A 25,861-nucleotide genomic window follows, 5' to 3' on the forward strand; every position below is an offset into this window, starting at 1 on the left:
AAGAACAGGTAGAGTAGAGAGAAAGAACAGGTAGAGTAGAGAGAAAGAACAGGTAGAGTAGAGAGAGAAAGAACAGGTAGAGTAGAGAGAAAGAACAGGTAGAGTAGAGAGAGAAAGAACAGGTAGAGTAGAGAGAAAGAACAGGTAGAGTAGAGAGAAAGAACAGGTAGAGTAGAGAGAGAAAGAACAGGTAGAGTAGAGAGAAAGAACAGGTAGAGTGAGAGAGAAAGAACAGGTAGAGTAGAGAGAGAAAGAACAGGTAGAGTAGAGAGAAAGAACAGGTAGAGTAGAGAGAAAGAACAGGTAGAGTAGAGAGAGAAAGAACAGGTAGAGTAGAGAGAAAGAACAGGTAGAGTAGAGAGAAAGAACAGGTAGAGTAGAGAGAGAAAGAACAGGTAGAGTAGAGAGAGAAAGAACAGGTAGAGTAGAGAGAAAGAACAGGTAGAGTAGAGAGAAAGAACAGGTAGAGTGAGAGAGAAAGAACAGGTAGAGTAGAGAGAGAAAGAACAGGTAGAGTAGAGAGAAAGAACAGGTAGAGTAGAGAGAAAGAACAGGTAGAGTGAGAGAGAAAGAACAGGTAGAGTAGAGAGAGAAAGAACAGGTAGAGTAGAGAGAGAAAGAACAGGTAGAGTAGAGAGAAAGAACAGGTAGAGTAGAGAGAAAGAACAGGTAGAGTAGAGAGAGAAAGAACAGGTAGAGTAGAGAGAAAGAACAGGTAGAGTAGAGAGAAAGAACAGGTAGAGTAGAGAGAGAAAGAACAGGTAGAGTAGAGAGAGAAAGAACAGGTAGAGTAGAGAGAGAAAGAACAGGTAGAGTAGAGAGAAAGAACAGGTAGAGTAGAGAGAAAGAACAGGTAGAGTAGAGAGAGAAAGAACAGGTAGAGTAGAGAGAGAAAGAACAGGTAGAGTGAGAGAGAAAGAACAGGTAGAGTGAGAGAGAAAGAACAGGTAGAGTAGAGAGAGAAAGAACAGGTAGAGTAGAGAGAAAGAACAGGTAGAGTAGAGAGAAAGAACAGGTAGAGTAGAGAGAGAAAGAACAGGTAGAGTAGAGAGAAAGAACAGGTAGAGTAGAGAGAGAAAGAACAGGTAGAGTAGAGAGAAAGAACAGGTAGAGTAGAGAGAAAGAACAGGTAGAGTAGAGAGAAAGAACAGGTAGAGTAGAGAGAGAAAGAACAGGTAGAGTAGAGAGAAAGAACAGGTAGAGTAGAGAGAAAGAACAGGTAGAGTAGAGAGAAAGAACAGGTAGAGTAGAGAGAGAAAGAACAGGTAGAGTAGAGAGAGAAAGAACAGGTAGAGTGAGAGAGAAAGAACAGGTAGAGTGAGAGAGAAAGAACAGGTAGAGTAGAGAGAGAAAGAACAGGTAGAGTAGAGAGAGAAAGAACAGGTAGAGTAGAGAGAGAAAGAACAGGTAGAGTAGAGAGAAAGAACAGGTAGAGTAGAGAGAAAGAACAGGTAGAGTAGAGAGAAAGAACAGGTAGAGTGAGAGAGAAAGAACAGGTAGAGTAGAGAGAGAAAGAACAGGTAGAGTAGAGAGAAAGAACAGGTAGAGTAGAGAGAAAGAACAGGTAGAGTAGAGAGAAAGAACAGGTAGAGTAGAGAGAAAGAACAGGTAGAGTAGAGAGAAAGAACAGGTAGAGTAGAGAGAGAAAGAACAGGTAGAGTAGAGAGAAAGAACAGGTAGAGTAGAGAGAAAGAACAGGTAGAGTAGAGAGAAAGAACAGGTAGAGTAGAGAGAGAAAGAACAGGTAGAGTAGAGAGAAAGAACAGGTAGAGTAGAGAGAAAGAACAGGTAGAGTAGAGAGAAAGAACAGGTAGAGTAGAGAGAAAGAACAGGTAGAGTGAGAGAGAAAGAACAGGTAGAGTAGAGAGAGAAAGAACAGGTAGAGTAGAGAGAGAAAGAACAGGTAGAGTAGAGAGAAAGAACAGGTAGAGTAGAGAGAAAGAACAGGTAGAGTAGAGAGAAAGAACAGGTAGAGTAGAGAGAGAAAGAACAGGTAGAGTAGAGAGAAAGAACAGGTAGAGTAGAGAGAAAGAACAGGTAGAGTAGAGAGAAAGAACAGGTAGAGTAGAGAGAAAGAACAGGTAGAGTAGAGAGAAAGAACAGGTAGAGTAGAGAGAGAAAGAACAGGTAGAGTAGAGAGAGAAAGAACAGGTAGAGTAGAGAGAAAGAACAGGTAGAGTAGAGAGAAAGAACAGGTAGAGTAGAGAGAGAAAGAACAGGTAGAGTAGAGAGAAAGAACAGGTAGAGTGAGAGAGAAAGAACAGGTAGAGTAGAGAGAGAAAGAACAGGTAGAGTAGAGAGAAAGAACAGGTAGAGTAGAGAGAGAAAGAACAGGTAGAGTAGAGAGAGAAAGAACAGGTAGAGTAGAGAGAAAGAACAGGTAGAGTAGAGAGAAAGAACAGGTAGAGTAGAGAGAAAGAACAGGTAGAGTAGAGAGAAAGAACAGGTAGAGTAGAGAGAAAGAACAGGTAGAGTAGAGAGAAAGAACAGGTAGAGTAGAGAGAGAAAGAACAGGTAGAGTAGAGAGAAAGAACAGGTAGAGTAGAGAGAGAAAGAACAGGTAGAGTAGAGAGAAAGAACAGGTAGAGTAGAGAGAGAAAGAACAGGTAGAGTAGAGAGAGAAAGAACAGGTAGAGTAGAGAGAAAGAACAGGTAGAGTAGAGAGAAAGAACAGGTAGAGTAGAGAGAAAGAACAGGTAGAGTAGAGAGAAAGAACAGGTAGAGTAGAGAGAGAAAGAACAGGTAGAGTAGAGAGAAAGAACAGGTAGAGTAGAGAGAAAGAACAGGTAGAGTAGAGAGAGAAAGAACAGGTAGAGTAGAGAGAAAGAACAGGTAGAGTAGAGAGAAAGAACAGGTAGAGTAGAGAGAGAAAGAACAGGTAGAGTAGAGAGAGAAAGAACAGGTAGAGTAGAGAGAAAGAACAGGTAGAGTAGAGAGAAAGAACAGGTAGAGTAGAGAGAAAGAACAGGTAGAGTAGAGAGAGAAAGAACAGGTAGAGTAGAGAGAAAGAACAGGTAGAGTGAGAGAGAAAGAACAGGTAGAGTGAGAGAGAAAGAACAGGTAGAGTAGAGAGAAAGAACAGGTAGAGTAGAGAGAAAGAACAGGTAGAGTAGAGAGAGAAAGAACAGGTAGAGTAGAGAGAGAAAGAACAGGTAGAGTAGAGAGAAAGAACAGGTAGAGTAGAGAGAGAAAGAACAGGTAGAGTAGAGAGAAAGAACAGGTAGAGTAGAGAGAAAGAACAGGTAGAGTAGAGAGAAAGAACAGGTAGAGTAGAGAGAAAGAACAGGTAGAGTAGAGAGAGAAAGAACAGGTAGAGTAGAGAGAGAAAGAACAGGTAGAGTAGAGAGAGAAAGAACAGGTAGAGTAGAGAGAAAGAACAGGTAGAGTAGAGAGAAAGAACAGGTAGAGTAGAGAGAGAAAGAACAGGTAGAGTAGAGAGAGAAAGAACAGGTAGAGTGAGAGAGAAAGAACAGGTAGAGTAGAGAGAAAGAACAGGTAGAGTAGAGAGAGAAAGAACAGGTAGAGTAGAGAGAAAGAACAGGTAGAGTGAGAGAGAAAGAACAGGTAGAGTGAGAGAGAAAGAACAGGTAGAGTGAGAGAGAAAGAACAGGTAGAGTAGAGAGAAAGAACAGGTAGAGTAGAGAGAAAGAACAGGTAGAGTAGAGAGAAAGAACAGGTAGAGTAAGAGAGAAAGAACAGGTAGAGTAGAGAGAAAGAACAGGTAGAGTAGAGAGAAAGAACAGGTAGAGTAGAGAGAGAAAGAACAGGTAGAGTAGAGAGAAGAGAGAAAGAACAGGTAGAGTGAGAGAGAAAGAACAGGTAGAGTAGAGAGAAAGAACAGGTAGAGTAGAGAGAAAGAACAGGTAGAGTGAGAGAGAAAGAACAGGTAGAGTAGAGAGAAAGAACAGGTAGAGTGAGAGAGAAAGAACAGGTAGAGTAGAGAGAAAGAACAGGTAGAGTAGAGAGAAAGAACAGGTAGAGTAGAGAGAGAAAGAACAGGTAGAGTAGAGAGAAAGAACAGGTAGAGTGAGAGAGAAAGAACAGGTAGAGTAGAGAGAAAGAACAGGTAGAGTAGAGAGAAAGAACAGGTAGAGTAGAGAGAGAAAGAACAGGTAGAGTAGAGAGAAAGAACAGGTAGAGTAGAGAGAAAGAACAGGTAGAGTAGAGAGAAAGAACAGGTAGAGTAGAGAGAAAGAACAGGTAGAGTAGAGAGAAAGAACAGGTAGAGTAGAGAGAGAAAGAACAGGTAGAGTAGAGAGAAAGAACAGGTAGAGTAGAGAGAGAGAAAGAACAGGTAGAGTAGAGAGAGAAAGAACAGGTAGAGTAGAGAGAAAGAACAGGTAGAGTAGAGAGAAAGAACAGGTAGAGTAGAGAGAGAAAGAACAGGTAGAGTAGAGAGAAAGAACAGGTAGAGTAGAGAGAAAGAACAGGTAGAGAGAGAGAAAGAACAGGTAGAGTAGAGAGAGAAAGAACAGGTAGAGTAGAGAGAAAGAACAGGTAGAGTAGAGAGAAAGAACAGGTAGAGTAGAGAGAAAGAACAGGTAGAGAGAGAGAAAGAACAGGTAGAGTAGAGAGAAAGAACAGGTAGAGTAGAGAGAAAGAACAGGTAGAGTAGAGAGAAAGAACAGGTAGAGTAGAGAGAAAGAACAGGTAGAGTAGAGAGAAAGAACAGGTAGAGTAGAGAGAGAAAGAACAGGTAGAGTAGAGAGAAAGAACAGGTAGAGTGAGAGAGAAAGAACAGGTAGAGTAGAGAGAAAGAACAGGTAGAGTAGAGAGAAAGAACAGGTAGAGTAGAGAGAGAAAGAACAGGTAGAGTAGAGAGAAAGAACAGGTAGAGTAGAGAGAAAGAACAGGTAGAGTAGAGAGAAAGAACAGGTAGAGTGAGAGAGAAAGAACAGGTAGAGTAGAGAGAAAGAACAGGTAGAGTAGAGAGAAAGAACAGGTAGAGTAGAGAGAGAAAGAACAGGTAGAGTAGAGAGAGAAAGAACAGGTAGAGTAGAGAGAAAGAACAGGTAGAGTAGAGAGAAAGAACAGGTAGAGTAGAGAGAAAGAACAGGTAGAGTAGAGAGAGAAAGAACAGGTAGAGTAGAGAGAAAGAACAGGTAGAGTAGAGAGAGAAAGAACAGGTAGAGTGAGAGAGAAAGAACAGGTAGAGTAGAGAGAAAGAACAGGTAGAGTGAGAGAGAAAGAACAGGTAGAGTAGAGAGAAAGAACAGGTAGAGTAGAGAGAAAGAACAGGTAGAGTAGAGAGAGAAAGAACAGGTAGAGTAGAGAGAAAGAACAGGTAGAGTAGAGAGAAAGAACAGGTAGAGTAGAGAGAAAGAACAGGTAGAGTAGAGAGAAAGAACAGGTAGAGTAGAGAGAAAGAACAGGTAGAGTAGAGAGAGAAAGAACAGGTAGAGTAGAGAGAAAGAACAGGTAGAGTAGAGAGAAAGAACAGGTAGAGTAGAGAGAAAGAACAGGTAGAGTGAGAGAGAAAGAACAGGTAGAGTAGAGAGAAAGAACAGGTAGAGTAAGAGAGAAAGAACAGGTAGAGTAGAGAGAAAGAACAGGTAGAGTAGAGAGAGAAAGAACAGGTAGAGTAGAGAGAAAGAACAGGTAGAGTGAGAGAGAAAGAACAGGTAGAGTAGAGAGAGAAAGAACAGGTAGAGTAGAGAGAAAGAACAGGTAGAGTGAGAGAGAAAGAACAGGTAGAGTAGAGAGAAAGAACAGGTAGAGTAGAGAGAAAGAACAGGTAGAGTAGAGAGAAAGAACAGGTAGAGTAGAGAGAGAAAGAACAGGTAGAGTAGAGAGAGAAAGAACAGGTAGAGTAGAGAGAAAGAACAGGTAGAGTAGAGAGAAAGAACAGGTAGAGTAGAGAGAGAAAGAACAGGTAGAGTAGAGAGAAAGAACAGGTAGAGTAGAGAGAAAGAACAGGTAGAGTAGAGAGAGAAAGAACAGGTAGAGTAGAGAGAGAAAGAACAGGTAGAGTAGAGAGAGAAAGAACAGGTAGAGTAGAGAGAAAGAACAGGTAGAGTAGAGAGAGAAAGAACAGGTAGAGTAGAGAGAGAAAGAACAGGTAGAGTAGAGAGAAAGAACAGGTAGAGTAGAGAGAGAAAGAACAGGTAGAGTAGAGAGAAAGAACAGGTAGAGTAGAGAGAAAGAACAGGTAGAGTAGAGAGAGAAAGAACAGGTAGAGTAGAGAGAAAGAACAGGTAGAGTGAGAGAGAAAGAACAGGTAGAGTAGAGAGAGAAAGAACAGGTAGAGTGAGAGAGAAAGAACAGGTAGAGTAGAGAGAAAGAACAGGTAGAGTAGAGAGAAAGAACAGGTAGAGTGAGAGAGAAAGAACAGGTAGAGTAGAGAGAAAGAACAGGTAGAGTGAGAGAGAAAGAACAGGTAGAGTAGAGAGAGAAAGAACAGGTAGAGTAGAGAGAAAGAACAGGTAGAGTGAGAGAGAAAGAACAGGTAGAGTAGAGAGAAAGAACAGGTAGAGTAGAGAGAAAGAACAGGTAGAGTAGAGAGAGAAAGAACAGGTAGAGTAGAGAGAAAGAACAGGTAGAGTAGAGAGAGAAAGAACAGGTAGAGTAGAGAGAGAAAGAACAGGTAGAGTAGAGAGAAAGAACAGGTAGAGTAGAGAGAGAAAGAACAGGTAGAGTAGAGAGAAAGAACAGGTAGAGTAGAGAGAGAAAGAACAGGTAGAGTAGAGAGAGAAAGAACAGGTAGAGTAGAGAGAGAAAGAACAGGTAGAGTAGAGAGAAAGAACAGGTAGAGTAGAGAGAAAGAACAGGTAGAGTAGAGAGAAAGAACAGGTAGAGTAGAGAGAGAAAGAACAGGTAGAGTAGAGAGAAAGAACAGGTAGAGTAGAGAGAGAAAGAACAGGTAGAGGGAGAGAGAAAGAACAGGTAGAGTAGAGAGAAAGAACAGGTAGAGTAGAGAGAGAAAGAACAGGTAGAGTAGAGAGAGAAAGAACAGGTAGAGTAGAGAGAAAGAACAGGTAGAGTAGAGAGAAAGAACAGGTAGAGTAGAGAGAAAGAACAGGTAGAGTAGAGAGAGAAAGAACAGGTAGAGTAGAGAGAAAGAACAGGTAGAGTAGAGAGAAAGAACAGGTAGAGTAGAGAGAGAAAGAACAGGTAGAGGTAGAGAGAGAAAGAACAGGTAGAGTAGAGAGAAAGAACAGGTAGAGTGAGAGAGAAAGAACAGGTAGAGTAGAGAGAGAAAGAACAGGTAGAGTAGAGAGAGAAAGAACAGGTAGAGTAGAGAGAAAGAACAGGTAGAGTAGAGAGAAAGAACAGGTAGAGTAGAGAGAGAAAGAACAGGTAGAGTGAGAGAGAAAGAACAGGTAGAGTAGAGAGAGAAAGAACAGGTAGAGTAGAGAGAAAGAACAGGTAGAGTAGAGAGAGAAAGAACAGGTAGAGTGAGAGAGAAAGAACAGGTAGAGTAGAGAGAAAGAACAGGTAGAGTAGAGAGAGAAAGAACAGGTAGAGTAGAGAGAAAGAACAGGTAGAGTAGAGAGAAAGAACAGGTAGAGTAGAGAGAGAAAGAACAGGTAGAGTAGAGAGAAAGAACAGGTAGAGTAGAGAGAAAGAACAGGTAGAGTAGAGAGAAAGAACAGGTAGAGTAGAGAGAAAGAACAGGTAGAGTAGAGAGAAAGAACAGGTAGAGTAGAGAGAGAAAGAACAGGTAGAGTGAGAGAGAAAGAACAGGTAGAGTAGAGAGAAAGAACAGGTAGAGTAGAGAGAAAGAACAGGTAGAGTGAGAGAGAAAGAACAGGTAGAGTAGAGAGAAAGAACAGGTAGAGTAGAGAGAAAGAACAGGTAGAGTAGAGAGAGAAAGAACAGGTAGAGTAGAGAGAAAGAACAGGTAGAGTAGAGAGAAAGAACAGGTAGAGTAGAGAGAAAGAACAGGTAGAGTAGAGAGAGAAAGAACAGGTAGAGTAGAGAGAAAGAACAGGTAGAGTAGAGAGAAAGAACAGGTAGAGTAGAGAGAAAGAACAGGTAGAGTAGAGAGAGAAAGAACAGGTAGAGTAGAGAGAAAGAACAGGTAGAGTAGAGAGAGAAAGAACAGGTAGAGTAGAGAGAAAGAACAGGTAGAGTAGAGAGAAAGAACAGGTAGAGTAGAGAGAAAGAACAGGTAGAGTAGAGAGAGAAAGAACAGGTAGAGTAGAGAGAAAGAACAGGTAGAGTAGAGAGAAAGAACAGGTAGAGTAGAGAGAGAAAGAACAGGTAGAGTAGAGAGAAAGAACAGGTAGAGTAGAGAGAAAGAACAGGTAGAGTAGAGAGAGAAAGAACAGGTAGAGTAGAGAGAAAGAACAGGTAGAGTAGAGAGAAAGAACAGGTAGAGTAGAGAGAAAGAACAGGTAGAGTAGAGAGAAAGAACAGGTAGAGTAGAGAGAGAAAGAACAGGTAGAGTAGAGAGAGAAAGAACAGGTAGAGTAGAGAGAAAGAACAGGTAGAGTAGAGAGAAAGAACAGGTAGAGTAGAGAGAGAAAGAACAGGTAGAGTAGAGAGAAAGAACAGGTAGAGTAGAGAGAGAAAGAACAGGTAGAGTAGAGAGAGAAAGAACAGGTAGAGTAGAGAGAAAGAACAGGTAGAGTGAGAGAGAAAGAACAGGTAGAGTAGAGAGAAAGAACAGGTAGAGTAGAGAGAAAGAACAGGTAGAGTAGAGAGAGAAAGAACAGGTAGAGTAGAGAGAAAGAACAGGTAGAGTAGAGAGAAAGAACAGGTAGAGTAGAGAGAAAGAACAGGTAGAGTAGAGAGAAAGAACAGGTAGAGTAGAGAGAGAAAGAACAGGTAGAGTAGAGAGAGAAAGAACAGGTAGAGTGAGAGAGAAAGAACAGGTAGAGTAGAGAGAAAGAACAGGTAGAGTAGAGAGAAAGAACAGGTAGAGTAGAGAGAGAAAGAACAGGTAGAGTAGAGAGAAAGAACAGGTAGAGTAGAGAGAGAAAGAACAGGTAGAGTAGAGAGAGAAAGAACAGGTAGAGTAGAGAGAGAAAGAACAGGTAGAGTAGAGAGAGAAAGAACAGGTAGAGTAGAGAGAAAGAACAGGTAGAGTAGAGAGAAAGAACAGGTAGAGTAGAGAGAGAAAGAACAGGTAGAGTAGAGAGAAAGAACAGGTAGAGTAGAGAGAGAAAGAACAGGTAGAGTAGAGAGAAAGAACAGGTAGAGTAGAGAGAAAGAACAGGTAGAGTAGAGAGAGAAAGAACAGGTAGAGTAGAGAGAAAGAACAGGTAGAGTAGAGAGAAAGAACAGGTAGAGTAGAGAGAAAGAACAGGTAGAGTAGAGAGAAAGAACAGGTAGAGTAGAGAGAGAAAGAACAGGTAGAGTAGAGAGAGAAAGAACAGGTAGAGTAGAGAGAAAGAACAGGTAGAGTAGAGAGAGAAAGAACAGGTAGAGTAGAGAGAAAGAACAGGTAGAGTAGAGAGAAAGAACAGGTAGAGTAGAGAGAAAGAACAGGTAGAGTAGAGAGAGAAAGAACAGGTAGAGTAGAGAGAGAAAGAACAGGTAGAGTAGAGAGAAAGAACAGGAGAGGGAGAGAGACGGGAACAGGAGAGGGAGAGCGACGGGAACAGGAGAGGGAGAGAGACGGGAACAGGAGAGGGAGAGAGATGGGAACAGGAGAGGGAGAGCGACGGGAACAGGAGAGGGAGAGAGACGGGAACAGGAGAGGGAGAGAGATGGGAACAGGAGAGGGAGAGAGATGGGAACAGGAGAGGGAGAGCGACGGGAACAGGAGAGGGAGAGAGACGGGAACAGGAGACGGAGAGCGACGGGAACAGGAGAGGGAGAGCGACGGGAACAGGAGAGGGAGAGCGACGGGAACAGGAGAGGGAGAGAGACGGGAACAGGAGAGGGAGAGCGACGGGAACAGGAGAGGGAGAGAGACGGGAACAGGAGAGGGAGAGAGACGGGAACAGGAGAGGGAGAGAGATGGGAACAGGAGAGGGAGAGCGACGGGAACAGGAGAGGGAGAGAGACGGGAACAGGAGAGGGAGAGAGATGGGAACAGGAGAGGGAGAGAGATGGGAACAGGAGAGGGAGAGCGACGGGAACAGGAGAGGGAGAGAGACGGGAACAGGAGACGGAGAGCGACGGGAACAGGAGAGGGAGAGCGACGGGAACAGGAGAGGGAGAGCGACGGGAACAGGAGAGGGAGAGAGACGGGAACAGGAGAGGGAGAGCGACGGGAACAGGAGAGGGAGAGAGACGGGAACAGGAGAGGGAGAGAGACGGGAACAGGAGAGGGAGAGAGACGGGGAACAGGAGAGGGAGAGAGATGGGAACAGGAGAGGGAGAGAGACGGGAACAGGAGAGGGAGAGAGATGGGAACAGGAGAGGGAGAGAGACGGGAACAGGAGAGGGAGAGCGACGGGAACAGGAGAGGGAGAGCGACGGGAACAGGAGAGGGAGAGAGACGGGAACAGGAGAGGGAGAGAGACGGGAACAGGAGAGGGAGAGAGACGGGAACAGGAGAGGGAGAGCGACGGGAACAGGAGAGGGAGAGCGACGGGAACAGGAGAGGGAGAGAGACGGGAACAGGAGAGGGAGAGAGACGGGAACAGGAGAGGGAGAGAGACGGGAACAGGAGAGGGAGAGAGACGGGAACAGGAGAGGTAGAGAGACGGGAACAGGAGAGGGAGAGAGACGGGAACAGGAGAGGGAGAGAGACGGGAACAGGAGAGGGAGAGAGACGGGAACAGGAGAGGGAGAGAGACGGGAACAGGAGAGGGAGAGCGACGGGAACAGGAGAGGTAGAGAGACGGGAACAGGAGAGGGAGAGAGATGGGAACAGGAGAGGGAGAGAGATGGGAACAGGAGAGGGAGAGTGATGGGAACAGGAGAGGTAGAGAGATGGGAACAGGAGAGGTAGAGAGATGGGAACAGGAGAGGGAGAGCGATGGGAACAGGAGAGGTAGAGAGATGGGAACAGGAGAGGGAGAGAGATGGGAACAGGAGAGGTAGAGAGATGGGAACAGGAGAGGTAGAGAGATGGGAACAGGAGAGGGAGAGCGACGGGAACAGGAGAGGTAGAGAGATGGGAACAGGAGAGGGAGAGAGATGGGAACAGGAGAGGTAGAGAGATGGGAACAGGAGAGGGAGAGTGATGGGAACAGGAGAGGTAGAGAGATGGGAACAGGAGAGGGAGAGCGATGGGAACAGCCTGCATTGTCAAAGTAGAGTCTGTTCCGTTCTCACCCTCTGTTCTCTCCTCTTCTCTATTCTGCTCACCCTGTCTTCCCTATTCTCATTCCACCCCTCTTCTCTCTGTTCAGAACTGTCTCTGCCTCCACTGGGGAGAGGACAAGGCCCTCTGGCAGGGCTCTGTGTTTGTGTGTGTCTGTGCGTGGACATCTCTTTGCATTGTTGGGAAGGGCCTGTCAGTAAGCATTTCACTGTTACTCTACTCCTGTTGTTTACAAAGCATGTGACCAATAAAATGAGATTTGTTTTGATTGAACTATACTTGTGGGGACTAGAAGTGCGTTTGCCCATCCGCACAAGGAAAAGGCTATTTCTAGGTGGTCTAGGGTTAGAATTAGGGCGGGTTAGGGGTCAGCTTTATGAGTAGGAGTTAGTGTGAGGTTTTGGGGTTGAGGTTAGGGGACAGAGAAAATAGGATTTTCAATGGGAATCATGTTCATGTGTGTCCCCACAAGGTTAGTAAAACAAGACTGTGTGTGTGTGTGTGTGTGTGTGTGTGTGTGTGTGTGTGTGTGTGTGTGTGTGTGTGTGTGTGTGTGTCATAACCGATTGCCACAAGGCCATATTTTAATGAGGAATGTGTGAACTGTCACATTTACGAGCAGAATGGAACTACAGCCAGCAATAGATCCACCAACTGTCTTTTCCCCAATCACGCTACACTCTCTCACTACACACACAGACAGCCTCCAATTAGAAGGCTCCTCTCATTCCAGACATCACACTACCTTCCACGACAGAGTTCTCCTTCATACAAACACACCTAGGGAAGCTGCAGCCAACCAAGATGAAAACAATGGGTTAAAACAAGTTTGTTTCTCGTATGAGGTCTTCAGTGATCTACCCTCCTCCTACTCCCTCTCTCTCCTCCTCTGTCTCCCTCTCTCCTCCTCTGTCTCTCTCTCTCCTCCTCTGTCTCTCTCTCTCCTCCTCTGTCTCTCTCTCTCCTCCTCTGTCTCTCTCTCTCCTCCTCTGTCCCTCTCTCTCCTCCTCTGTCTCCCTCTCTCCTCCTCTGTCTCTCTCTCTCCTCCTCTGTCTCTCTCTCTCCTCCTCTGTCTCTCTCTCTCCTCCTCTGTCTCCCTCTCTCCTCCTCTGTCTCCCTCTCTCCTCCTCTGTCTCCCTCTCTCCTCCTCTGTCTCTCTCTCTCCTCCTCTGTCTCCCTCTCTCCTCCTCTGTCTCCCTCTCTCTCCTCCTGTCTCCCTCTCTCCTCCTCTGTCTCTCTCTCTCCTCCTCTGTCTCCCTCTCTCCTCCTCTGTCTCCCTCTCTCTCCTCCTCTGTCTCCCTCTCTCCTCCTCTGTCTCTCTCTCTCCTCCTCTGTCTCCCTCTCTCCTCCTCTGTCTCTCTCTCTCCTCCTCTGTCTCCCTCTCTTCTCCTCTGTCTCCCTCTCTCCTCCTCTGTCTCTCTCTCTCCTCCTCTGTCTCTCTCTCTCCTCCTCTGTCTCTCTCTCTCCTCCTCCCCCTCTCTCTCTCTCTCTTCCTCTGTCTCCCTCTCTCCTCCTCTGTCTCTCTCTCTCCTCCTCTGTCTCTCTCTCTCCTCCTCCCCCCTCTCTCTCCTCCTCTGTCTCTCTCTCTCCTTCTCTGTCTCCCTCTCTCCTCCTCTGTCTCCCTCTCTCCTCCTCTGTCTCTCTCTCTCCTCCTTCCCCCCCTCTGTCTCTCTCTCTCCTCCTCTGTCTCTCTCTCTCCTTCTCTGTCTCCCTCCAGTCTTCCCCCCTCTCTACTCCTCTGTCTCCCTCCAGTCTCCCCCTCTACTCCTGTCTCCCTCCAGTCTCCCCCCTCCGTCTCCCTCTCTACTCCTCTGTCTCCCTCCAGTCTTCCCCCCTCTCTCTCCTCCTCTGTCTCCCTCTCTCTCCTCCTCTGTCTCCCTCCAGTCTGTCTCCCTCTCTCTCCTCTCTCTCTCTCTCTCTCCTCCTCTGTCTCCCTCCAGTCTTTCCCCTCTCTCTCCTCCTCTGTCTCTCTCTCTTCTCCTCTGTCTCCCTCCAGTCTTTCCCCTTCTCTCTCCTCCTCTGTCTCCCTCCAGTATTCCCCCCTCTCTCCTCCTCGGTCTCTCTCTCTCCTCCTCTGTCTCTCTCTCTCCTCCTCTGTCTCCCTCCAGTCTGTCTCCCTCTCTCTCCTCCTTTGTCTCTCTCTCTCTCCTCCTCTGTCTCTCTCTCTCCTCCTCTGTCTCTCTCTCTCCTCCTCTGTCTCTCTCTCTCCTCCTCTGTCTCTCTCTCTCCTCCTCTGTCTCTCTCTCTCCTCCTCTGTCTCCCTCCAGTCTGTCTCCCTCTCTCTCCTCATCTGTCTCTCTCTCTCCTCCTCTGTCTCCCTCTAGTCTTTCCCCTCCTCTTTCTCTCCAGGCCAGGTAAGTAGCTTCAAAATGAAATTCTGCTGGTTAAATTAAGTGCACAGCATGAGTCTGGGAGTTCATTAAGAGAGCCAATCAAATGCCAGACACAGTACAAAGACACACCCCTTTTTGGGAGAGACTCGAAGCCTGGATTAAAATGTGGTCTTTCCAGGGGTGCAAACACACACCCTTACTGAACAGTCACACACACACACACACACACACACACACACACACACACACACACACACACACACACACAGGGTGTTTCTGACTTCCTCATATATGAGAGTAAAGAGTTGTCCTGTTCTGGTTCAGTTTCACAGCTTCAGAAGCAACAAAATATAACCCTCTTCAGTTCCCTTCATCACAGAGTTTATAATCTTCCTAAAAACAAAAGCCTTCTTCTGCCGTGCTTAATGTTCTGCATGAGGACAGGCTATTCTGTCTACACACACACACACACACACACTCACAGGGAGACAATGATGAGAGGTAGAATTTGAGAGGGAGGGATGGGGGGACAGGTTGATGATAGGGGGAGAGAAAAAGAGATGCCAGAGGGATAGGGAGGAAATAGCTTCAGAATAGGTGTACGGAAGCCTGCAAGCACGAACACTCACGGCCACACACAGACAGACGGTCTGTGTCTCTCTCTCTCAGACAGACAGACAGACAGACAGACAGACAGACAGACAGATAGACGGTCTGTGTCTCTCTCTCTCTGACAGACAGACAGACGGTCTGTGTCTCTCTCTCTGACAGACAGACAGACAGACAGACAGACAGACAGACGGTCTGTGTCTCTCTCTCTCTCTCTCTCTCTCTCTCTGACAGACAGACAGACAGACAGACAGACAGACAGACAGACAGACAGACAGACAGACGGTCTGTGTCTCTCTCTCTCTCTGACAGACAGACGGTCTGTGTCTCTCTCTCTAACAGACAGACAGACAGACAGTCTGTGTCTCTCTCTCTCTCTGACAGACAGACAGACAGACAGACAGACAGACAGACAGACAGACAGAAAGGTAGAGGTTGAGTGGTGAAAGGCAGGGCGACCCAGACCTCACCCCAGTGAATCATTTCATAAGCGGTCTGACACGTTATCTCCTCACACACACACGGAAACACACTCACGCAAGGAAACATTCACACGCAAGGAAACATTCACATACACACGCAAGGAAACATTCACACGCAAGGAAACATTCACACGCAAGGAAACATCAACATACACACACAAGGAAACATTCACATACACACGCAAGGAAACATTCACATACACACGCAAGGAAACATTCACATACACACGCAAGGAAACATTCACATACACACGCAAGGAAACATTCACATACACACGCAAGGAAACATTCACATGCAAGGAAACATTCACAAACAATTACAAACACAGGTAACACACACACAAGATAAGCTACACATTGTCTGATAAATTATATTTTCTGACAAACAATGGCACAAAGACACGACACACACACTGGCAGTTGTCCAAATAGACAGAAGCAATGAGGAGAGAGAGAGAGAGAGAGAGAGAGAGAGAGAGAGAGAGAGAGAGAGAGAGAGAGAGAGAGAGAGAGAGAGAGAGAGAGAGAGAGAGAAGCAATCACACACCCCTTGGTGTCGGGTCACTCTGTCCTTGGTGCTCAGTGACTGTGTCAGTTAATGACGTGTGAAGCTTTTACCGCCCGTCCAACAAAAAAAAGGCTCTCTCTCTCTCTCTCAACACACACACACACACACACACACACACACACACACACACACACACACACACACACACACACACACACACACATTACATATTCCTGTCATGGGGATAGGGGTGAGTGTATGTAAACAGTGAGAGTAGTCTGTTCCTCTCTCTATGTAACTGTTGCTGGCCAGAGGGATCCTGAGAGAAGAGGATTCGTGTTATTTCCTAGGTGTCATATGGATGGGATTAATCTAGTCTCCTACACACACACACACACGGAATTATTAACGTTCTCTCCCATGTTCACAATCTCACACATGCATGCCATCTCTCAAACCAGCCAGGTCAGCAGCAATACAGGTCAGTATTCGACATCCATCCATGTCTGAGGCCGTTGGCCGATGACGCGGAAAACCGGCCACTCACACTTTCCCTAACACACACACAGCAACGGCTGCCAAATAAGTCTGTTGCCATGTCGACGGCCAGGCTTGTTTTGTCCTGCTCTTCAGATAACAGCTGTTATCAACTGTATTCAGCAGTTACAGTACAGCTAAATGTACATCTGGCTTTACTTGCTTATATGTGAATTCAAATTCAGAGCATGTCGAGAGCGTGTTGGGGGCCGTTGTTTGAAATTCTCCCAGAGAATTTGATGGTCTAACACTTCCCAAAAGAAAGCCATAAAGAAGAAAACAAATACCCTTTAGAAGAGAGGTGTAAACTAAATGGGAAAGTATTTTAAACTTAAATAAAAGTCCTACGGTCTATCCTAATACCGATAGTTACCATGGCTACTTTGGTTTTCTGAGCGAATGTAAGAAGAGGTCTCTTAACATGTATTTACTACTCTGATACACAGTAACTATACAGGTTATTACACTGGTAGTTACTGCATTATTCTGGAATGGTTGTTTATCAATGGGTTTAAGACACTGCATCTCAGTGCTAGAGGCCTCACTGCAGTACCTGGTTCAAATCCAGGCTTCATCACATCCGGCCGTGATTGGGAGTCCCATAGTGTCAACTGGCCCAGCGTCGTCCGGGTTTGGCCGGTGTAGGCCGTCATTGTGAATAAGAATTTGTTCTTTAACTGACTTGCCTAGTTAAATAAAGGTTAAATAAAAAAAGAATAATGTTTGTGAATCTGACACTATACTAAGTTACTATCAGGAAAGCCTAATACTGCAAGGCCTATATGAGAGTGTTGCATATTCAATAGAAGCTTGGCTGCGTTTGGTTCTCACAGACAGGGGCGTATCCTGTGGGTGGGAAGGTATGCATCGTTTCAGTTTAAAACTTCAAATCAACAACACGCACACGCAGTCACACACATGTGTGTGGTGTGGTGAAATAGCTAACCATGTCATTGTGTGAATGTGCAGTGTATAGCTTGAACCAGAGCACGCTTTGTATGCCTGTTTGCTATCGCTTGCCAAGTGCTTGTGTGTGTGTGTAGAGAGAGAGAGAGAGAGAGAGAGAGAGAGAGAGAGAGAGAGAGAGAGAGAGAGAGAGAGAGAGAGAGAGAGAGACAGCTAGTGCCTGTGACCGCATCAGGCAGCAGTAGGTCATGCAAGTTCCTAGCTCTAAGCTGCCATGGGTACAGCACTTCCTGGTTTCAGCGGTTTCAACCAATGAGAAGGGGCAGAAAAAGCAGACTCACTCTATTGCAGGAATTAAAAGTGCAATAACAAATGATAAGCGAAGAAGAACCTAGATACGGGAAGTCAGAGAACCAAAACGACTCAGTCAGTTAAACATTACAACACACACACACACACACACACATATCAAACAGCAGACCTATGTAGCCAAATTGGATCTATTATGCTATCTATTCCTGTTTTTGTATGTTCTTATATATAAAAGAATTAACCAATGATATCTGGCCACACCCAGGCCATGATTACAGACACCTGTGTATGTTCTATGACACGTTATAAACCAGTTACCTGATGAAGACAGCTTGCCTGTCCAAACATTGGTTATTAGGTTATTAAATGATTGCGTCTAAGCTCCTAGGGGAGTGCCTCTCCTTTTCTATAGCAAACAGCATAGCTCTCTCATGTCACAGCACTCCTGTCTTAAAACTGTAAATACAATCTCAGCCCTATTCGGCTACTTTTACACAGAACGTAGAACAAAATAACAGCACTTACTGAAATTTCAGCCTGACTTGCTCATTGTCCGGATTGCAGTAAAGCCTCTCCAACTGTTCCTGCGAATCATCCGCCACGCTTTGCCAGCTTTGAGTATCACTCCTGCGGATCTGCCAGTGGTAGGGCAGCACAGTATGGTGGTAAGCGCAGTCACTCCCGTACACACACAACCCCTGCAGGAAATCCACGCAGATCGAAACTGCGTCGGCTTGGTGTGTGTGATACTGGAGCTGGGTTAGCAGCTCAAAAACTAGATCCAGGGAGGCCTCTTCGCTTTTATCCTGAAATATCTCGCCTTTGTCGGCCTGAAGACTGGGGGTGTTCGTACTGTCTTTGATGGTCAGACAATCTGGCCCCCGCAAGGCTTTAGAGGCGAAGAGGTCACTCATCGTGTTGCCCCCCTGGCTTGGAGGGGATACTAGAGGGGTATCTGGTGTGGGGGTTGCCGCCCCCACCTCGCGCGCCCGGGGGACACGTTTGAGCTGGAATCTGCGTTCGTTGGGGTCTATTGTCACGCGCTGGAGATCTACAGGTACCTTGGTTACCCCCCTCTCTGTCTCCTCCAACTCTGCGGCGGTGTCCGCCATTTCTGTGTCAGTGTCGCCGGTAATCATAGCCGTTACACCGGTAGCTCCCGAATCTTTCAGACACACAGGCCCACCAATCCGTGCCTGTTTGACCACCGCCGCAGTGCACAGGTTCCCCGCTGTCCTTGTCGGAGGGTTCCGGGGAACAAACACCCCGTCTCCGGTAACAAGTGCATCCGTACTCAGTAATGTGGTCAGGATTGGGTCCTGAAGCGCACGGAGGCATTTTGAGTCCAGTTTCCTCTGTCCTTTCTTTTTTTTTAAATAGGGCTTCACTAACGGGATTTTGTCGGTAAGTCTAATCGAGTGTTCCGTGAATTCCCGGTCCCCCATACTCATATCCAAAGCGAGTCCCGTTCCACCGTCCAGGACCTTATCGGTTGAGGCTGTCGGTTTCTGCAGGCTATGCAAAGTTGTATCCATGGTGGCCAGGGGCACTCCTAAAACCCAACAGTCCTGAGAGGCGGAAAGAAATGAGAGAGAGAGAGAGAGAGAGAGAGAAATAACACTCGTAAAATGTATGCCTCATAGGTTTCGAAAGTCCTGGGCATGTGTGTGTCATTAGATAACAAACTTGTTAGTCAGCCGGTTCAGAGTCAATAACCACTGCGTTTCATTGGGTGATAAACAATAACCGTAATATTTTAAACCAATCGTTTATTTTCCTCGGTAATGTTAAAATGATACAACTAGTGAGACGGGAAGTATCCTGCTTACCATGGCATTCTAGAATCTAGAATGGAAACTGTGTGGGGGGGGGAAAGTCTCCCAAATTTAGAAACACTATTACTTTCAGTCAACGACGAGCGTCATGATGCATCTAAACTGCGTAGGCTATAAGCCTACAGCGCGAAACAACCCGTGTCCAACCGTAACGTTCTCGATCAGCGGAAGCGGATAAACGGGCTCTAACGTATACGTGCAAATTACAAATCGCTGCTCGAGCAAGTTTGCACGTAGGCCTATGGTCTCAGTTAAAGCGATCCACAGACACTCACGGATGGGACAGGGGACTGCGGCGAACCGCACAAAGACTCGACCCAGCCACTGCATTCAATGGTTGTAACGATCACCAAAAGGCCTTCATCCTCTATATAAATACCTATAGGTCTGAGCCTAGTCAACGGTTAGAATAACAACGTGTTATAACGCATAGATTCCGCATACAAATTAGGTTTATGCGCAAAAACCCGCATTTCAGCAGATTTTATCCAAGAAAACACGGTGGGTGTTTGACATCAAATACATTGCTGTGCAATGTAGCACACTGCTATATAATTTATAAATTGTTAAAAAATTCCCTTCCAGGAGTCATGTAGATCTGGTGCGCTGCGCAAAAGGACTGCAATATAGTCGATCTCCAACAAACATACTGCATAGGTGCCCCGGCTGGCTAGGTGATTTATTATAGCGTTGCTTTCACCGAGCCCGTTTACAATACAAAGCGTCCAAACACACACATCCTATTCCTACCTGTGTAAAATCCGTTCTATCCCTTCCGTGCAATTGTCTTCTAAGCCACTTAATCCCTGTCCGGTCATGAATGTATAGATATGCCGTCCTAGGTGTTCTGCGTTTGGCCTGCTGGTACGGTACTGAGGCAATGCGTGACAAAGCGGCTGTTTGTCGTTCTCCACTGGGCTCAGTTCCGCCAACTCCCGTTGTGGATAGAGGCAGCTGTTGCAGGGAACGCTCAGTCCTCTCAGCCACTCACGGCGCTTCTCACGGCGCTTCTCACCCCGGTCGAGGGGCGGGACTTGGCATCAATGGAGAAGAGAGAGAGGAGGAGAAAACGAAACGGGTGTGTCATAGCAGGAGGTAAAGCAGAACGCTGTGCTGTGTTCGTCAACGCCTGATCAGTAGCAGTAGGCGTTCTAAGTGTGTTTACAGTGAGGTAGGTGGTCTCACCCCTCCTGTCCTTGTTTTTACCAGAAATGAGCTTCTACTCATACTGATTGAGTAACGGGGACGGTTTCTGCTTGTTTGCATATTCAAACAGCTTTTCCAGTATGCCTACAGGGGTGAGAGGATTATGGTAAAACAAACACATGCAGAAAGTAGGCTTATGACAGTCACAGTTGTCATACCCATAGGGCATTTGTCAGGTTGAAAAAAAATCTAACATGTTCATTCATATTTTTGTTTGTCTGTGATACTATTAACCATCTATCAATTTTATGAAGTTGGCTTTAGCTATCCCAATTAGGTTCTCAGTCCCCCAACCTCACAGCTAGCTACCGAGAAGCCATTTCAGGTGATCAATCAAGATAGAGTAGCTAGCTTGTCTAACTACAGTATGTCAGCTGGCATGCCTGCTGGCAGGGTTGGTAGACTTTAGAAAAGCAATTGCTAAATGTCAGTGGTAACCGGTTATTTAGGGCAGAGCCCCACCTTTCTAGCATATATATATATATATATATATATACACTGCTCAAAAAAATAAAGGGAACACTTAAACAACATATCCTAGATCTGAATGAAAGAAATAATCTTATTAAATACTTTTTTCTTTACATAGTTGCATGTGCTGACAACAAAATCACACAAAAATAATCAATGGAAATCCAATTTATCAACCCATGGAGGTCTGGATTTGGAGTCACACTCAAAATTAAAGTGGAAAACCACACTACAGGCTGATCCAACTTTGATGTAATGTCCTTAAAACAAGTCAAAATGAGGCTCAGTGGTGTGTGTGGCCTCCACGTGCCTGTATGACCTCCCTACAACGCCTGGGCATGCTCCTGATGAGGTGGCGGATGGTCTCCTGAGGGATCTCCTCCCAGACCTGGACTAAAGCATCCGCCAACTCCTGGACAGTCTGTGGTGCAACGTGGCGTTGGTGGATGGAGCGAGACATGATGTCCCAGATGTGCTCAATTGGATTCAGGTCTGGGGAACGGGCGGGCCAGTCCATAGCATCAATGCCTTCCTCTTGCAGGAACTGCTGACACACTCCAGCCACATGAGGTCTAGCATGGTCTTGCATTAGGAGGAACCCAGGGCCAACCGCACCAGCATATGGTCTCACAAGGGGTCTGAGGATCTCATCTCGGTACCTAATGGCAGTCAGGCTACCTCTGGCGAGCACATGGAGTGCTGTGCAGCCCCCCAAAGAAATGCCACCCCACACCATGACTGACCCACCGCCAAACCGGTCATGCTGGAGGATGTTGCAGGCAGCAGAACGTTCTCCACGGCGTCTCCAGACTCTGTCACGTCTGTCACATGTGCTCAGTGTGAACCTGCTTTCATCTGTGAAGAGCACAGGGCGCCAGTGGTGAATTTGCCAATCTTGGTCTTCTCTGGCAAATACCAAACGTCCTGCACGGTGTTGGGCTGTAAGCACAAGCCCCACCTGTGGACGTCGGGCCGTCATACCACCCTCATGGAGTCTGTTTCTGACCGTTTGAGCAGACACATGCACATTTGTGGCCTGCTGGATGTCATTTTGGTAGGGCTCTGGCAGTGCTTCTCCTGCTCCTCCTTGCACAAAGGCGGAGGTAGCGGTCCTGCTGCTGGGTTGTTGCCCTCCTACGGCCTCCTCCACGTCTCCTGATGTACTGGCCTGTCTCCTGGTAGCGCCTCCATGCTCTGGACACTACGCTGACAGACACAGCAAACCTTCTTGCCACAGCTCGCATTGATGTGCCATCCTGGATGAGCTGCACTACCTGAGCCACTTGTGTGGGTTGTAGACTCCGTCTCATGTTACCACTAGAGTGAACGCACCGCCAGCATTCAAAAGTGACCAAAACATCAGCCAGGAAGCATAGGAACTGAGAAGTGGTCTGTGGTCCCCACCTGCAGAACCACTCCTTTATTGGGGGTGTCTTGCTAATTGCCTATAATTTCCACCTGTTGTCTATTCCATTTGCACAACAGCATGTGAAATTTATTGTCAATCAGTGTTGCTTCCTAAGTGGACAGTTTGATTTCACAGAAGTGTGATTGACTTGGAGTTACATTGTGTTGTTTAAGTGTTCCCTTTATTTTTTTGAGCAGTGTATATATATATATATATATATATATATATATATATATATATATATATATATATATATATATATATATATAAACTGGGATGCCTTTTTGCATGTTATTTTGGCGTTAATACATGTCACATATCAGTGTAAAAAAACAAATATAATATTTTTTTTGTTGAGCTAATACAAAAAAAATCAATTTTTTTTAATTTCTTGAGTAAGGCAGCTCCAAAAGCAATCACTAGCCTGGTATTCAGTAGAGTGGGTGTGTGGTCCCAAGTCTGGGTTTAAGGGTCTCTTTTCCAAGCTTAAAAGGATAAACATTCAACATTGGCCATGGTGTCAATCCAGCATGACTTCTGGCACGCTCAAAATAACTGGAAACTCAGAACTGGGGAATCTGATTTCACTGAGTTCAAGACAACTGAGAAGTACGTTTACAATGGCGATCCAACTGAGAATTGCAAGTCTAGAGCTCCGACTTGAAGATCACTGACGTCATCATGATTCAACCTTGTTTTTTCACCAAGTTCCCAGTTGTCTTGAAAGCACCATAAATCTACAGAATGTCAGACTTTGATGACAAAAGTTTGATGACAACATATGCCCACGAAGAACCGCCACGCCACCTTCCTGTTCAAGTGAGCACAGCACAACAAGGTGAGTCCAAAAATGTATTGTGTGCTGCTGCATAAATTATGCAATATGCCAAGGAGATATGTATACAGTAGCTACGAAAGTAATATTAAGTGTATGTTGTGTAGTAAGTTGTTAGTAGCCCGTGTGCCTCACCCTAATAATTTGTCCCTTTTCCACCCTCTTAATTTCACCTACTGTTCTGACTTGGTGGTGCACATGTAGCCTTTAGCCTGTTTTAGAGAAATGTTATCACTGAATATTGTAAGAGCTTTCATTGTCTGCTTATATGCCCCCTTTATTTATCCTACGGTTCTGACTTGGTGTACAGGGAGAATACTGTAAGAATGGCCCATGTTCTGAATTCTGTCGCTGTAGATTTCAAAAGTGCTGAACAAATAGTTATATTGACTACGTCCATCCTATCTCGCTCATTAATGTCTTAATCGAAATTACCTCGTCTCCTTATGCATATTTTCTCCATATCTTGTACATCTCAACTGTCAGTAGAAAGAACATTTGTTTAAGCAAGTCAGCCATATCAGCTATGTTTTTTTTAAAGGCAGTAAATGAGGCTAAATGAACTATTTCGCTGCCAGTCAAGGCTCCGCTGATAGCCAGGTGTAACAGTGGTAAGGTGTTGGGACTCTGCTGTTGGGACAGCTTTACGTAGGCCCTAACAGTGTGTGGGAACCGTTTGTTACCGTTATAGTGCAATTAATGTATTGTTTAGTGTTTTGTATTGGGTTTGCTGGCATGCATCTACATTTTTGGTTTGTTTGTTTGCCCCACTAAGATTTACATTCTAAATTTGCAAGTGTGTTAAATGTACTGAATAAGACATTTTAGCAGAGAAGCATATTTAGTTTCTTTAAAAAAAATTAACACCAGTCAGGAGGATACAGACAGCTCAAAAGGCATGCTTAGATATGCAGAAAAAAATGGACATATTTTTTTACATAGAATTTAAGCATAATGATTATGGTTCTAGATTGCGTGAAAAAGCGGTTTCAGGCGTTTTAAAATACACAATTCTAGCTCCCAGCCGGACCCCCCTACCAGCCGCCGTCCTCACATACCTTTTGCCTCTTCAGATTTTTTTGGGGGTTTGGTGGTTGGTCTATGCATGGCACCCTTGGTCAAACACACACACACACACACACACACACACACACACACACACACACACACACACACACACACACAGAAACAGATATATCAAACAATAGGCCTATTTAGCCAAATTGTAACTATTATCGTATGCTATCCATTCATATGCTACATGTTTCCTATAAGACTATTACACAGAAATACAATAGTACCCTAATACAACTGTTTTAGGTAAAACATTGGTTGTTTATGTATGTGACACACATATTTAGGGGTAAGCCTATAGGCCGGTAAAGCAAGGCGCAGCATAGATGTGTGTAGGCCTATGGCCTTTTATCTACACAATCAATGGTGTATCATGTGGATGTCTCATGTGTCCATTGGTGGCTGAACTTCCTGGACTGTGCCGTGGAAGTGATGGGATGTGATCGTTTGCGCCCCAGTGCACATGCCCTGGTAATCTTAAAAGACAAAGGTCGAAAGGGCAATCCTGGCTCTGAAGCTTGAGACAGATTTTTAAACGTGAACCTTGTTTACTCCAGGCGTCACTGTTGAACTCCCTCTCCCCTTTCATACACACGTTCTGTCTGTCTGTCTGTCTGTCTGTCTGTCTGTCTGTCTGTCTGTCTGTCTGTCTGTCTGTCTGTCTGTCTGTCTGTCTGTCTGTCTGTCTGTCTGTCTGTCTGTCTGTCTGTCTGTCTGTCTGTCTGTCTGTCTGTCTGTCTGTCTGTCTGTCTGTCTGTCTGTCTGTCTGTCTGTCTGTCTGTCTGTCCGTCTGTTCATCTCTCTCTTGCCGTCTGACTGCCAAATTGATAGTGCAGTTTGTTGAGGTGATTTTCTAAACTAGGTACTTTACATGCTGATATTGTCTTTGGTATTATTGTGTATAGCTACGTTTTCTAGCTTGCTAGCCAGCCAGCCAGCACATAGAGAGAGCATTGCATTGTGGTTTTTGTAGCCAACTTGAGCTGCAACAGATTTCCACAAGGATTGTCCATGTTACTACCAACCATATTATAACGCCAAAATGAAACATTTCTTCCCCAAAAATATATTTCTCACATATTGGTGTTATTTTACACTGTAGATTAAAGGAATGAGTGGTTTTGGGTGGATTTTTCCTTTAACAGGGCGACAGTTAACAGAGCATGTAAAACAACCGCCCAGACAAACAATGCCTTCAATGCTGTCAACAGATTCAATCATACATAAATTACAGCTCTGTCTCACCTTTTAACCGCGTTGAGCTGACGCAAGTGAATTATTGGTTGATTACACACCTAGGCCTACATGTTTCCAGCATTCCAGCCAAACCAACACGTGTAACATCCTGTTCTTTGCGTTCTGACATGTCTCTATATGGGGCTTTATGAAGAAAATGAAGAAAAAAAAATAGACTGGCCTACGCATGTGATACACCTTGTGTTCCGGTCTGGGATCATCTAACTCCCACCCAAATTACATTTTATATGATGCTATTATCTAGAGTTCATAAACTTTTATTGGATCAATGTGTTTCGGATGAAACACTTCAAAATTAAAAAAAATTAAAAATACATTTATGTGCTGTAATTTTCCCTCCGCACACCCTACCTTTTAGTTGTATTATAATGGTATAATCTGATTTGAGAGTGAAGTCTTGAATTGTGTGCGGTAGTCCATGACTCATGAGGTGAATGGATAAAAACTGAACAACATACGTGCAGAATATCTAGGTACTTTCTTTTGCAGGTGCTGGAGTTATACGTGAATTCATGGAAAACAGAAAAGAAAAAGCCACCCACTGCTACTCAGGTGATTTACTTCCAAACAAACGTTTCCACCCTTTATGTCTTCATCGGGCATCCATAGATGAGGTGAATGGATCATGATGCCCTTGTCTGAGCCGGGAAAAGGCCGAACATTTTCAACTACTTTTTCCACTAGTAACAGTCACGGCAGGTGGAAATATTATCTTACCTGAGTCAGTGTGAACTTTGTCACGCAGGTTGTGAGCGATAAAGCTATGGTTGAAAAAGCTGATGCCACTGTCTATACATCAAAGATGACGGTTAGATTGACCTTTGAACCCTGATGAGGCGTCACTCACCACGCTTAATGAGTGAGTCCAGGGGTGGTGTGTGTGTTGGGGGATGGGGGGGGGACATCTGAGACTGTGTTACTGATAGT

The 25,861-nt window shown here is 45.3% G+C and overlaps 1 protein-coding gene across 2 annotated transcripts in view; it reads right to left on the reverse strand.

Annotated features, from left to right (window-relative positions):
• tiparp (TCDD-inducible poly(ADP-ribose) polymerase) overlaps positions 1 to 19,709 on the reverse strand; it is a 40,147-nt gene extending 20,438 nt beyond the window's left edge. The window contains exons 1-2 of one of the 2 annotated variants that reach the window (XM_045724823.1): positions 19,434 to 19,709; positions 17,374 to 18,416 (exon numbers count right to left, since the gene is read on the reverse strand). In XM_045724823.1, the coding sequence (XP_045580779.1) occupies positions 17,374 to 18,383 (1,010 nt within the window). In that variant the 5' untranslated portion in view covers positions 18,384 to 18,416; positions 19,434 to 19,709. Of the gene's footprint in view, positions 1 to 17,373; positions 18,417 to 18,677; positions 18,872 to 19,433 lie in introns of those variants that run through there. The other variant, XM_045724822.1, reaches the window with a different exon arrangement.
• Between the last annotated feature and the right edge of the window lie 6,152 nt (positions 19,710 to 25,861).

This window comes from Salmo salar, chromosome ssa09 (genome assembly GCF_905237065.1).
Source record: "Salmo salar chromosome ssa09, Ssal_v3.1, whole genome shotgun sequence".
NCBI classification, from domain to species: domain Eukaryota; kingdom Metazoa; phylum Chordata; class Actinopteri; order Salmoniformes; family Salmonidae; genus Salmo; species Salmo salar.